Genomic DNA, 12,870 nt, shown 5'->3' with positions numbered 1-12,870 from the left:
AAGCGGGCCCCCGCAACCGTAAACTGGAACTTGAAAGGTTTCTTCTGATTCCAATCTCGAGTTTAGGGACGATAGTAGTGCAAGAGTTAATGGGGTGCCCATTCTGTCCAAGGCGCCAAACGGCATGAACAACCACCTCTTGTCCACAAAGCGGACTCGACACCAAGGGTTTCATCACCTTCCTATTGAGGGGTTCCGCACTCGCGGGTTGTGAGGGTCCCAGAATTCTCCGAGGTCGGCCGCTCATTTTCCTGAACCCCCAGCTCTGCCCGCTTCTTAAGGGCTGTAAAGCACCTAGAATAATCTTATTTCTTTAGTATGCGGAGGTACCGCCCCAACCTCGGCTCAGAGCGCGCGAGTGCACAACTCTCCCGCCCTAGAGCGCTGGTGGCGCAGCGCCGGACGGCCTCTCGATCTTTCTGGCCAATCAGGAGCTACGTTTTCCTGCGCTTTTCCCGCCCCCTCACGTCTCCATGGAAACAAACGAAGTGTCTACTCCAAGGCCTGAGGCTCTTTTGGTCTAGCTGGGCTGCGGCCATTGTTTGTGTACACGGAGTGATTTGGTGTCTCCGTCCACCTTAGAGGCTCTGTAAGTGACACGGACCCTCGGGAGCACCCAGCCAGAAGCGGACAAGGGTGAGGAGAGCTGTAGCTGAAGGAGGAGTGGCAGAAAAAAGAGTGGCAGAAAAGGGTCAGGGCTGAGAAGCAGTTCCGGCTTAGAAATCCCGGAGACACCAATGTGAGTTCTTCACAGACGAGCCTCCCCATGTTAAAACTGAATAAGGGGAAGGGGAGAAGAGAGCAAAGGCAGCTTGGGCTCAGAGGCCTGGGTGCTCGGGGTTGGGAGGTGTTGGGGGCGCAGCTTGGGTCTAGGGTCTGGACGCGCAACCGAGGATACGCGCGTCTTCGCTGCAGGAGCCGAGGCCTTGCAGATCGTGGCCCTGAAACAAACAGATCCCGCTTGAACATGTGAATCCGTGGCGCGCTTGGCCTGCTTTTGGGACGCTCATGAATCGGTTTTCTCTCTAGAAAAAGAGGGCTCTTAACTGCTTATTTTCCTCAGGGACCTGTGTTAGCAAGGCCGGATCTGGGTGGCAAAGGCTCATGCCCCAGTTTTACAGGTGAGTAAAGTGCGGCCCTGCGAGGTCTATAGTTTTGTCCTTTTCAAAGTTCCAGAAGTGGTTGGTGACAGAGTTGATACTTCTCTAAGACTCTAGGTACTCTGGTAGAAAATCCAGTATTTCTGTTGTAACAATAGGAGAGAGCAATGGAATTGCCTGTCTACTTAATTGGTGGACAAAATAAGAAAAATAAAGAATAGAAACTATTTAACTACCCTGCTATTATTTCTATTATTTTTATTGTTCTTGTTAATAATAAACTAGGAAAGCCTTGAGGCTCAGAGAGGTTAAATTACATAGAGAGCATCTGCATCCCTGGAAGGGCTAAACCGAGATCAAATTCTGTTTTCATGTTTAAATTAGAATTGTATCTTTGAAGTTTCTAGAGGGTCAGAAATAAAGTCCTGGTGCCAGTCCTCATAACTCTCCTGGTTCTTGAAAGGGAACAGAAATGTTCTTGGGTTCTTTCTGACCTCTTTGTAGGGTATTTGGGGATATTGTAGTGTTTTTGGGAACTTTAAGTCATGCCCAGTCTGTCATGTCTTTCATTCCTCCTTCTCCCACAGCTCAGCCTTTGCAACATTCCATCCTTACCCAAAAGAGGAGCACAAAGAAGGAATGTTCACTATTTTCCTCATTGTCTGAACCCAGGTGAGTAGGATTGTCTTTTCTCATTTATAAAATGCCCCTTAATTCTCCATGAGTAGTGGGAGTAGTAGCAGTGGCCATGGAAATGGATGGACCAGACAGAATAGATGTTTCTCACTTGCCTGGTAAGCCTCCAATACAGCAGAACACTGCCTACCACTGTCTTTTCCCACCATTTACTTAGTCATTCACGTCTACTCTATAACTCATATTTGTCTTTGTGCTCTGAGATAAATACAAGAATGTCTTTCCTTAACATTGAGGAAATAGACCATATGAAGTTAGTATTAATTTCTAAAGTTATTGGACATTAAACTGCTAGAATGAGAGGCACTTAAAATATGGGAACAGAAACTCAGATTTCAATAATCATTATATACAGGAAGATATCACTCCAGACAGAAAAACCATCATTTAATCTCAGGCAGAATTTGAGGGGACAAATATGGAAATTGGGCTAGTTGCATTACAGCATATATGAATATATAAGGTGAGGCCACATTGTGGAGAGCTGTTAAAATTTAATCGGTTTCTTATTCTTATGCAGCATTCAGAGTCCCCTGCACATCAGCCAGAGGCAGCCATTATTGACTTAACAGTCTCTTATCTAATATTTATATACACACTCACTAATCTGTAAAAACACTAATATATATGCATACATATGTACAAATGTACACACATGAGTTTAGGATATATGTATATAAATTATTTAAAAAATTTTGAAATTTAAAAAATTTGCATAAAGTGAAATCTTATTTCTTTTTATTTGTATAGGTTTATGCTTTGAAAGGTCTTCTTCATCCCCAAATCTAATTCATAATTATTTTCATTTATTAAAAATTGTTTCAAGTATTTTAAATGTTTAACTCTGAAACTTAAACATTCTTTTCTTTCCACTTGGTTATTATATTTTTCTAGTAACATTTCCTTTCTCCGTTGATTGTAGTGCTACTTTTTCATATCCAAATTACTGAATTCTTTATGCACACACACATGCACACACGCACGCATGCAGGCACATACACAAATGTAACACAGATCAGTTTGGGGGCTGTCCTGTTTCATGGACCCATTTCTCAATTATTATACTGGTATCAGAATGTATTTAATTTTGTTCCTTTATATGCAGTACATTTAAGTTATAATGAAGAGGAATGTAGCCTTTCTTTTTTCACTCAGTGAGCATAAGGAAAAGATAGCTTACGTATTGGGAATATTCCACAGAATAACATTATAATGATTTCTATTTTGGAAAAAAAGGAAATAAAAGTTACATATAGTAACTATTAGATATTGACTATATTAACCTTTCAGTATGTTTTATTTGTATAGCATATTGGACAAAATACAGCCTCTGGACCCACTACCTAAACTTGTTTCATACCTCTACAACTTCTTGGTTATAAAACTAGATTCAGTTACTTAGCCTTTTTCTCAGCTGAAGTAGGAAAATAGAACCTACTATATAGAGTTATTAAGAAGATTAAATAAGATCATTCATGTAAAAAACAGTATACTGCTTAACAAATAGAACTCACTAACAATTAATCACTATTATGTTAGTTATTATTTGAAACAATGCATATCCAATATAATTCTTTCAGGTCACTGAGAAACAAGAAATTGAGCCAGGGAGTGTAGCTTAAAAAAAAAATTGGGGGGGGCGGGGCCAGATGGCTAGTCAATTGTCCCAGCATTATTAATTAAATTGCCATCTTTTCCCCCACGAATTTGATATCACCTTTACCATGTTTAGAATATATTGCTATATTTGAGCCCATTTCCAGATTTCTACTCTTTTCCATTGATCTTCTCTATTCTTGTGTCAACCCCATGGTGTTATAATTACAGTGGCCTTATTAAAGTTTTAATATACCACTGGGTTAGTCTCCCCTCTTTATTCCTTTTTCACAATTTTTCTTTTTCTCATGAAAGCACTTGAAAATCAGTTTGTCAGATACCTCCTCTCCCCTTCCCCCAAATTTGTTAGTATCGTCATTGCGAGCTCATTAAAAATATAGATTAGTTTAGTGAGAACAAAATTATATTTATTTCTCCTACCTAAGACTGTAGAGTAGTTCTAAATTCTAAAGCTGTCTTTATAGAGGTTTTAAGTGTTTTTGTTAAGTTAATTTTTAGGAATTTATATTTTTAAATTACTGTCGTAAATGTTATTTTAAAAATAACTTTTAGTGATTATTATTTATATGCCCAGGCTTTTTCTAAATTATGTAATTGGATTTTACATGTTAATAAATTTGAATTTTTATTGTGATGTATTACATAATGCAAAAGAATATATTCAAAGACATGTACAATTTAAAATACAATAACATGGACACCCACCATCTAAACTAGAAAATACTTTTAAAAGCCTCCCAATGATCCCACAATTACATTGCCTTCTTCTCCTAAAAAGGCAACTGCTATCTCAAATCTCTCAAATCTTGTGTTTATTATTCCTTAGTTTTTTGGGGGGAGGGGCGGGTAGTCTTAACTACCTATGTCTGTATCTCTAAACAAGATTGTTTAGTTTGCCTAATTTTGAACATATATAAATGGAACTTTATATATTATATATATTCTTCTGTCAGTGGCTTCTTTAGCATAATGTTAGATTTTTATTTTTCTGTACTTTTTACAAAATGAGGGACCAGTGAGTTCATTTATTTTCCACACTAACAACGGTTTTCGATCTTGTAGTATGGGTTTCTGAGCATCCCAATTTTCTTATTTTATTTATGTATTCACTTGTGTTAGACTTATCTTTAAAAATTTTAACATTTGAAAACATAGTAATAAAAAGCACTAAATTACTGTTTCATGGTTAAGGCATGGATCTTGGGAATTTACCTAATCTTTTACAAACATTGTTTACTAATTTATAAAATGGAGATAATAATAATATCTATAAGATAGGACTGCTGTGAGGATTACTTGACATACTTATGAAGTAGTTAGCCCAGTGGTTAGCAGATAAATGCTATGTTTCTTATGATGGTGATAGGGTTCAAAGACTGGATATATTATTTAGCCATTTGATTGCTATTATTATGTCTCCTCTCACCTTTGTTGATTTTCTTCATTATTGAAGTTCTTTTTCTATTTTATTTGCCACTCATATTACCTGATGAATGTCTTTTTCTTTGTTCATCTTCTCATTTAGATTTCTTCTTTCTGAAAAGCCTGATCTTTGACCAGATGGCAGTAACATTTGAAGATGTGACTGTTATTTTTACTTGGGAGGAGTGGACATTCTTGGATTTTTCTCAAAAAAAGCTCTACAGAGAGGTCATGTGGGAGAACTACACAAATGTCATGTCAGTAGGTAAAGTTATCCCAGCTGTTAGGGAATAGTTTCTTCTGGGACCAATTTTGTTGAGTATTTTGGTTCTTTATCTAGGTGTTGTATTGAGGTAGAAGAAATAGTCTCAAAAATGGGTCTTAAATCAGATGACAAATAGAAGATAAGCAAAGCAAGACATCTTTCAAGACACCTAGGCTATGTAACTTATAGGTATTTGTGATTGTTATTCATATTTTCTGGATTACACTTAAAGCATAGCTCTCCACACATAATCAGTTTTGAGTCATCCTATATTCTCTCTTCATACTATTTGTATAGGTTAGCTTTTGCTGTATAACAAACTACCCCAAACTTAGAGACTTGAATTATTATTTTTTATGCTTCTAATTGGTTACATTTATCTTCTATCATGGAGTCAGTTGGTTGAGGCTGGATGGTCTAAGATTATGCTGGACAGTCTGACTCACATGTTTGGTAGTTGGTCAGTATCAGTGGAGATAATGGGAATGGGCTGACCACATGTCCCTCTTCAAACAGGCTAGCCCAGGCTCATTTATGTAGTGATAGTCACAGGATTTTCAAAACCACCAAGAGAGAGGGAAAAGCCCCAAGCACTTTTCAAGTCTCTGCTTATATCACTTTTGCTATTGTCCCAGTGACCAAAGCAAATGAATAGCCCAGCCTAAAGTCACTGTGGAAGGTAAATGCCCAAAGATGTAGATTAAAGAGTTAATACAGCCATTTTTAAAATACAATCTATGACACTATTCTAGAACGGAAAAATAGAAACAAAAAAAAGGTGTTTTATTTTTTATAATAATGGCCCAAATAGAGTAATCTAATTAAATCTCAGTGACCAAAGCAAATGAATAGCCCAGCCTAAAGTCACTGTGGAAGGTAAATGCCCAAAGATGTAGATTAAAGAGTTAATACAGCCATTTTTAAAATACAATCTATGACACTATTCTAGAACGGAAAAATAGAAACAAAAAAAAGGTGTTTTATTTTTTATAATAATGGCCCAAATAGAGTAATCTAATTAAATCTCAGTCTTAAAGACAATATCCATAAAGCAGTCAGCCTTACTCTTATTTCCAAGAATAAGTAGTAGATGCTCAAGATACTTTATGGAATGAATGAATGAGTGAATGAATACACATAGGAATAAACAAACAAATGAATTTCAGACCCAAATTTGGAGCAGCCCGTCATAACCCTTCTCTCCCCCTCTAACTCACACATATATCCCTATAATTCTGGAGGTCATTGATTTGAGATACTTGGAAATTTTTAAACACAGTCTTTATCTTACCACTGGATTATCTTTTTATGCTTCTAGGAAACTGGAAAGAGAGCTACAAATCCCCCAAAGAAAGATTTAGATATTTAGAACATGAAAATCTTTCCTGCTGGCCAGGTTGGAAGAATGCTAGCACTCAGTTATTTGAGAACCGAAAGTATGTGGATACCATTCAAGGGCTAGATTCCAAAGACCTAAAGCAACAAGACTTTTCCCATTATCGAGAATGGTTAATATTCTCCACACAAATACCAAGTTATGGGAACTGTGAACTAACTTTTGAAGGCAGAAGTCCTAGGAACTTAACATATACAAAGTTTATACCTTGGCAGTCCTTGGAAACAAAACACACTCAAGATTACAGTAGAGAATTCTATGTGAGTGAGTCACATGGTTTTCAAGGAAGCAGATACCATCTTGGCATATCCAGGAAAAATCTCTCCATGGAAAAAGAAAAGAAGCTCATAGTCCAGCATTCTTATGTCCCAATAGAGGATACCCTTCCAGAGTACATTGAAGAGATATGCCAAAATGACCTACTGAAAGACTCTATGGAAGAAAAATACTGTGGATGTAATAAATGTAAAGAAATTTATTATTGGAACTCACAGTGTGTTCTCCACAAGAGAAGTCAACTTGGAGAAAAGTTGTATCAGTGCTCCATCAGTACAGCATGTTTCTCTCAGCAATCAGACCTATACAGACATCCAAGAATCCATGTAGTTAAGAAGCTGTACGGATGTGATGAAGTTAACAGTAACTTCAGTCAGAGCTTAAGTGTTCACTTTCATCAGAGAGTCCACACAGGGAAATTTCTTTATATATGTAATATATGTGGAAAGAGCTTCAGTCAGATCTCTAGTCTTCACAATCATCAAAGAGTCCATACAGAAGAGAAACTCTATAAATTTGAGTGTGGTAAGGACCTCAGTAGAAATCCATTATTTCATATTCATCAGAGACTTCACATAGGAGAGAAGCCTTTTAAGTGTGATCAGTGTGGTAAGAGTTTTAGTCGGAGTTCAGTACTTCATGTTCATCAGAGAGTCCACACAGGAGAGAAACCATATAAATGTAACGAGTGTGGTAAGGGCTTCAGTCAGAGCTCCAATCTTCGAATTCATCAGTTAGTCCACACAGGAGAGAAGTCCTATAAATGTGATGACTGTGGTAAGGGCTTTACCCAGCGCTCGAATCTTCAAATTCATCAGAGAGTGCACACAGGAGAGAAGCCTTATAAATGTGATGACTGTGGGAAGGACTTCAGTCACAGCTCAGATCTTCGCATTCATCAGAGGGTCCATACAGGGGAGAAACCCTATACTTGTCATGAATGTGGGAAGGGCTTCAGCAAGAGTTCAAAGCTTCACACTCATCAAAGAGTACATACTGGAGAGAAACCCTATAAATGTGAACAGTGTGGTAAGGGATTCAGTCAGCGTTCACATCTTCTCATTCATCAGAGAGTCCATACAGGAGAAAAACCCTATAAATGTGATGACTGTGGAAAGGGCTTTAGTCATAGCTCTAATCTTCACATTCATCAGAGGGTCCACACAGGAGAGAAGCCTTACCAATGTGCTAAGTGTGGTAAGGGTTTCAGTCATAGCTCAGCTCTTCGAATTCATCAAAGAGTTCACACAGGAGAGAAACCCCATAAATGCCATGAGTACTACAGGAGATTTGATCACAATTCACATCTTTACAATAATCACAGAAGAGAAAACTTATAATTCTGTTCATTTAGTTAACAGCTTTAGTCAAAACCTTAAGCCCAATAAATGCTGCTGGGAAGAAAATTCTATAACCCAAGTAATCCCAAGCAACATTTACAGTTTCCCCTAACACCAGCTAAGAATCATTTGCTTCAAGAGGAGGTCCTTAGAAGGATTTCTATATATTTAAAATTAGAGTGTGTTTTTTTGCTACTATAAATATTATACATGGTCATTATAAAATGTATAAAAGATTTGAGGAGAAAATTCATCCCGTTTCATGTCTTTTTTTCTGTGCATTTTATTGTGCATGAAATCATACTGTATGTTCAACTTTGTGTTTCAATGACTTCAAAACAATTTACTTACATTTTGGTTTGAACTGAAATTGGCTAGCTAGCTATGAAATAGTGTCTTGACTCTCCTGTAAAGTCCCTAGGAAGCTACAGGGAAAAAACACAAAACTTGAAACTCAAACTGGTAGACAGCCTGTTGCTCAAATGTGGATGAATTAACTATAGGACCAGTATAATTCAAGTACTTACGACAACACGTAGGAAAACACTGAATGACCTTTAATCCAGGATACGATATCTTAGAGATGTTATCTGTGTCGACCAAAAAAATTCAGGAACCATCCTTTTGTTGCAAAGATGCTGTACTTTAAGGTTACTGCAATGTACTCTCACCCATTCCCCTCCCTAGTTTTCACATTTATTCATAGATTCAGACACTGAGTAACAAGAAGTACAAGATTTAGTTTAAGTGTGAAAGATGTTGACAAAAGCTGTTGACAAAAGCTGATAGAAGTGAATGCTAGAAATTGAAGATATTTCATCAGTTCAGAATTAGAGATCCAAGCAGAAGAATTTAATTTAATCTCAGTACAATAGGTAATAGAGAAATATCTGCTAAATATGGAGTTGAACTCAGAGCTATGTACAAAAATGAACTCAAGCTAATTACATAAGAGATCTTGGCCATTATAAAAATGGAGTAGATTCAATAGGAATTCACAAGTCCTAACTTCTAATATATAAATACGTTTGGATTTCACTTCCCAAGAAAAATTAAGTAGACCTGTTTGGGGAAATAAGAGGAAATTGTAATACCAAAGAAAGGAATATCATTATAAAGATTTAAAATCCTATAGCCCTAAAAATGAACTATTTTGGTCTCCTAAAAAATTTTTCAAAAAAATCGGTGTCTTAAGTAGCATGACAAAACCTGAAATCAATAAAACGAGTAGAAATCCACACATGTAGAAGAACCTCTAAAGTAAAGAAAAATATACAAAATGAAGGACTATATGGAAATTTAAAATACTATTATCAAAGTAAAAGGCAATAAGGAGAAGAATTGACACTGCAGAATATCAAATACTGTAATGAATAAACTTAAGATGGTCTTAAATGTTTAAGTAGAGGATAATGGGGTGGGAACAATGAGAGAAAAGACAAAGTGCTGAAAATAGAGATTCCAACGTAAGAATTAAAGGTGTTTCTAAGGAAAATGATGTTTGGAATAGAATCAATCAAATTAAGAAACTGTTCCTGAGCTAAAAATATACATGCTCACTAGATTTTAGGGAAAACAAATACAAAAACCATGCTTTGAAACAGCTTAGGGAAAAAAGAATATGAATAGAAAAATTCTGGTTATATACAAAACCCAAAAGGGAGGATGGATAAAGACCTTGGCAACAGTAAATGTCAAAGGACAATAGAACGACTTCTGAATTGTGAGATTAAAAAAATCTTTTATCACCTGCCTTTTTTTTTTATTGTCTTTTATATGTGCAGGTAATAGACAAGAAAACAGAAAACATCATACGTGTGCCTTTTTAAAAGAGTTCAAGAATGTGGAAGTCATGGTATAAAAGGATTGGTAATGAATACTAAAATTAGTTAAACATGACATTAAGTCTGAATAACAATTTGTTTATAAAACATCAAAAATTTTAAGTAGTTGTGCAAGAAAATAATACACGAATGCTGAGTATAAAAGCTGATTATATGTAAAGTTTGGGTGGGAGAGTAGAGTTGTCAAATAAAATACATGACACCCATTTAAGTTTGAATTTCAGATAACTATGAATAATTTTTAATATACATATGTTCCAAATATTGCATGGGACTTATACTAAAAAATTATTTCCTAGTATTTATATGAAATTCAAATTTACCTAGGCATCCTGTGTTTTTATTTGCTAAATCCAACAACCCTATGGGGAAAGGACAGCAGAAGAAAGTGTGCTACACTTTTGATCTTAAGTAGCAGGAACTATTACATTTTCTTCTTGATACTAACAATTCAAGAAATAAAGGTATAACATTTTCTACAACAATAGAAATTGCAATAGAACTAAAAACATACCTTTCAAAACAGAAGAAAATAAAAGCAAAGAATATTCAGTCCCTATAACAAGACAAAACAAAGAAACAAGATGGTGGCCTAAAAAATTAGAGACCATGGACTGAGAAAACCAAATTTATCAAAATAGGTTAAGTCCTCCATTAAAAAGTTTTAAAAACCCTTGATGTTATTTATTGATTAATTACTGATCAATTGCTCAATATTAATTTATTTTATTGATATGAAAGAACAGGTTAGGCAAACATAAAGGAATGCCTACAACATGTTTTTATAAGTTAAAAAATGAACTAATTAAACCCATTAAGGTGAGTAAAAATATAAAAACATATTTTCTTAAACTCTTGTAATCAGAAAATAACATGACTGTAGAAAATAGGGTTTGTGATAACACTAAAATGTCTTAAAGTGAAAAAATAAAAATATAGAATGAAAATAATGAAAAACAAAACATTTAATTGAAAATAAAAGAGGACTTGAATAAAGAAGTCTTTTTTTTTTTAAAGAAGGACTGTTCCTAAGTAAATTTATAGGTTTATGTCAAATTTCATCAAAATCCCAATGACATTTGAAATAAAAAGATTCTAAAATCTTTTAAGAAAAATAGACATTGGATAATAGCAGAGATAATTATAAGAAAGATCAATGAGATTGCCCTACATATAATAAATGATATATTGAAGTTAAAATAAGGGAGAACTTGATCGCATGTTGGGAAAAATGTTCAGAATGCTCAGTTACTAGATAGCTTGGAAATAGACCAGTGTATGGATTACATATGTATAAATAATATTTAATTGGTACATATGCTTATATACTTTATATATGATAAAGAGCAATGACTAGCAGAAGGATTATTCAGTAAATAGTGTTGAGGAAATTATTTCTTTGGTGAAAAAATTAGGCTTTCATAACTTGCTCTACAAAGCCATTAGACAATTAAGCTACTCTTTCAAGAACTTATTTGCTTCTCTTTAGGTATCCAATTCTTTTCTCTCTACAGACTGACCTGTTTTCTTCTGGATCACTGTTTAAATTTCTGAATGAGAGAAGATGATTGACTCAATCACTAACTCTGAACAAGCCTCTGAGTCCAGACTAAGCTACTAGTAAGCCTTTGGATTGGCTAGCTTTGTATCAGATGGTCACTCTGGTAACTTCAGACAAGCCCAGGGATGGGGCGATAAGGCATATAATATGGTTATTAAAGGTTGATGTTCAAATAGGTTTACCCAGAAAGTTGTGGGATTGGGCCAAGCTTCTACACTACATTAGAACACAAACAAAGATAAACATTCATGATATTTATTGCAGCATTTTTTATGTTGCCCTCTCCTCAAAATAGGGGAAAGGTCAAATAAATTATGATGCATCCCTTTGATGGAATGTTATGCAGTAATTAAAACATTTTCCAAGAATATTATAATGATAAGACTAAAGTTATAGTGTTAAGTGAAAAGTACAAAAGAACTGCATATAGGGTATTTATAAATATTTATATGGATAGTTCCATGAGGAAAATGTTGGGTACATTCAAAAATGTTGTTAGCGGGTCTCTAATATGATGGATTATGGTTATCTTTATATTCTTCAAACTTTTCTGTATTTTTTATACTTTTATTGGTGTCTTATTTTCATACAAAATAAAACTCACCTTTTTACATACAACTTAAAATGTTACATGATAGTCCATTGTGTGGCTGTATTATAATAATTATTATTAGGGATTTAGACTATTTTCATTTTTTTTTTTTTTTAGGTGAGGCAACCCTTGGTTGACCTCACAGATTGCAAGGATCTTGTCAACTTACAATCTCTTATTTTTTATTTTTTACACCTACAGCACCTGGTCTTGCTAGGTGGTCTCCCACTGTTTTCATTTTTATATCATGAATTGAACTGCCATAAATGTCATTATGTATGAAGTTTTCTATTAGGTAATTTTTATAACTTTCTATATTCAATTATTGGGTTAAAAGATAGGAAGAGAAGGTATAAATTGCACAAAGAAATGGAATAATGAAATTACATGATGTATACAAGTAGCCTGACACTTGGAGTAGAAAGTGGAAGGAGAGAGATGGAGTAGAAAGTGGAAGGAGAGAGATGGCCAGATCAGGAAAGACTTCCTATGTCGAGCTAGAAAATTTCTGTTGGTCATGGAGAAACATCAAAGAAGCTTAAACAAAGAAGCAACACTATCATTTTGAAAAGATGACTTTAACAACACTGTGGAGATTGATATGTTGTAGAGTGAGAGGAAGAGAATGAGCAGGAATGAAGGTCATCAGTAGACTAGACAACTAGGTGGTGTCAATGAGGTTTGATAATAGAAGGCAGTTTCCTTAACTGTCGATTTTATTTTTCCCTTACCAGTGTGCTCACCAGAGTAAATTAGGAAAA

General features: G+C 35.2%; 1 protein-coding gene across 5 annotated transcripts; it reads left to right on the top strand.

The window, feature by feature from the left end:
* The first annotated feature begins 467 nt into the window (after positions 1–467).
* Positions 468–8,544, top strand: ZNF214 (zinc finger protein 214). 5 transcript variants are annotated; one of them, XM_039863472.1, is made up of 5 exons: positions 468–589; positions 1,064–1,121; positions 1,688–1,772; positions 4,939–5,100; positions 6,419–8,544. In XM_039863472.1, exons 4-5 carry the CDS (start codon positions 4,974–4,976, stop codon positions 8,110–8,112), a joined length of 1,821 nt encoding a protein of 606 aa, XP_039719406.1. In that variant the 5' UTR covers positions 468–589; positions 1,064–1,121; positions 1,688–1,772; positions 4,939–4,973; the 3' UTR covers positions 8,113–8,544. The 5 variants fall into 5 exon arrangements, with proteins under 5 accessions (XP_039719406.1, XP_039719404.1, XP_039719405.1 ...); XM_039863470.1 differs by having other exon boundaries at positions 469–739; XM_039863471.1 differs by having other exon boundaries at positions 469–739; positions 916–1,121.
* The last annotated feature ends 4,326 nt before the right edge of the window (positions 8,545–12,870 follow it).

The sequence above is a fragment of the Pteropus medius genome, unplaced genomic scaffold, assembly GCF_902729225.1.
Source record: "Pteropus medius unplaced genomic scaffold, Ma_sr-lr_union100, whole genome shotgun sequence".
Lineage (NCBI taxonomy): Eukaryota > Metazoa > Chordata > Mammalia > Chiroptera > Pteropodidae > Pteropus > Pteropus medius.
Note: the sequence above shows the minus strand (reverse complement) of the source record. Positions and strands in the feature narration are given on the sequence as shown.

Coding starts and splice junctions, on each gene's coding strand:
- ZNF214 (XM_039863472.1), top strand. CDS start 4,974: ATGGCAGTAACATTTGAAGATGTGACTGTTATTTTTACTTGGGAGGAG. Junction 5,101..6,418: donor CACAAATGTCATGTCAGTAG/GTAAAGTTATCC, acceptor TTATGCTTCTAG/GAAACTGGAAAGAGAGCTAC.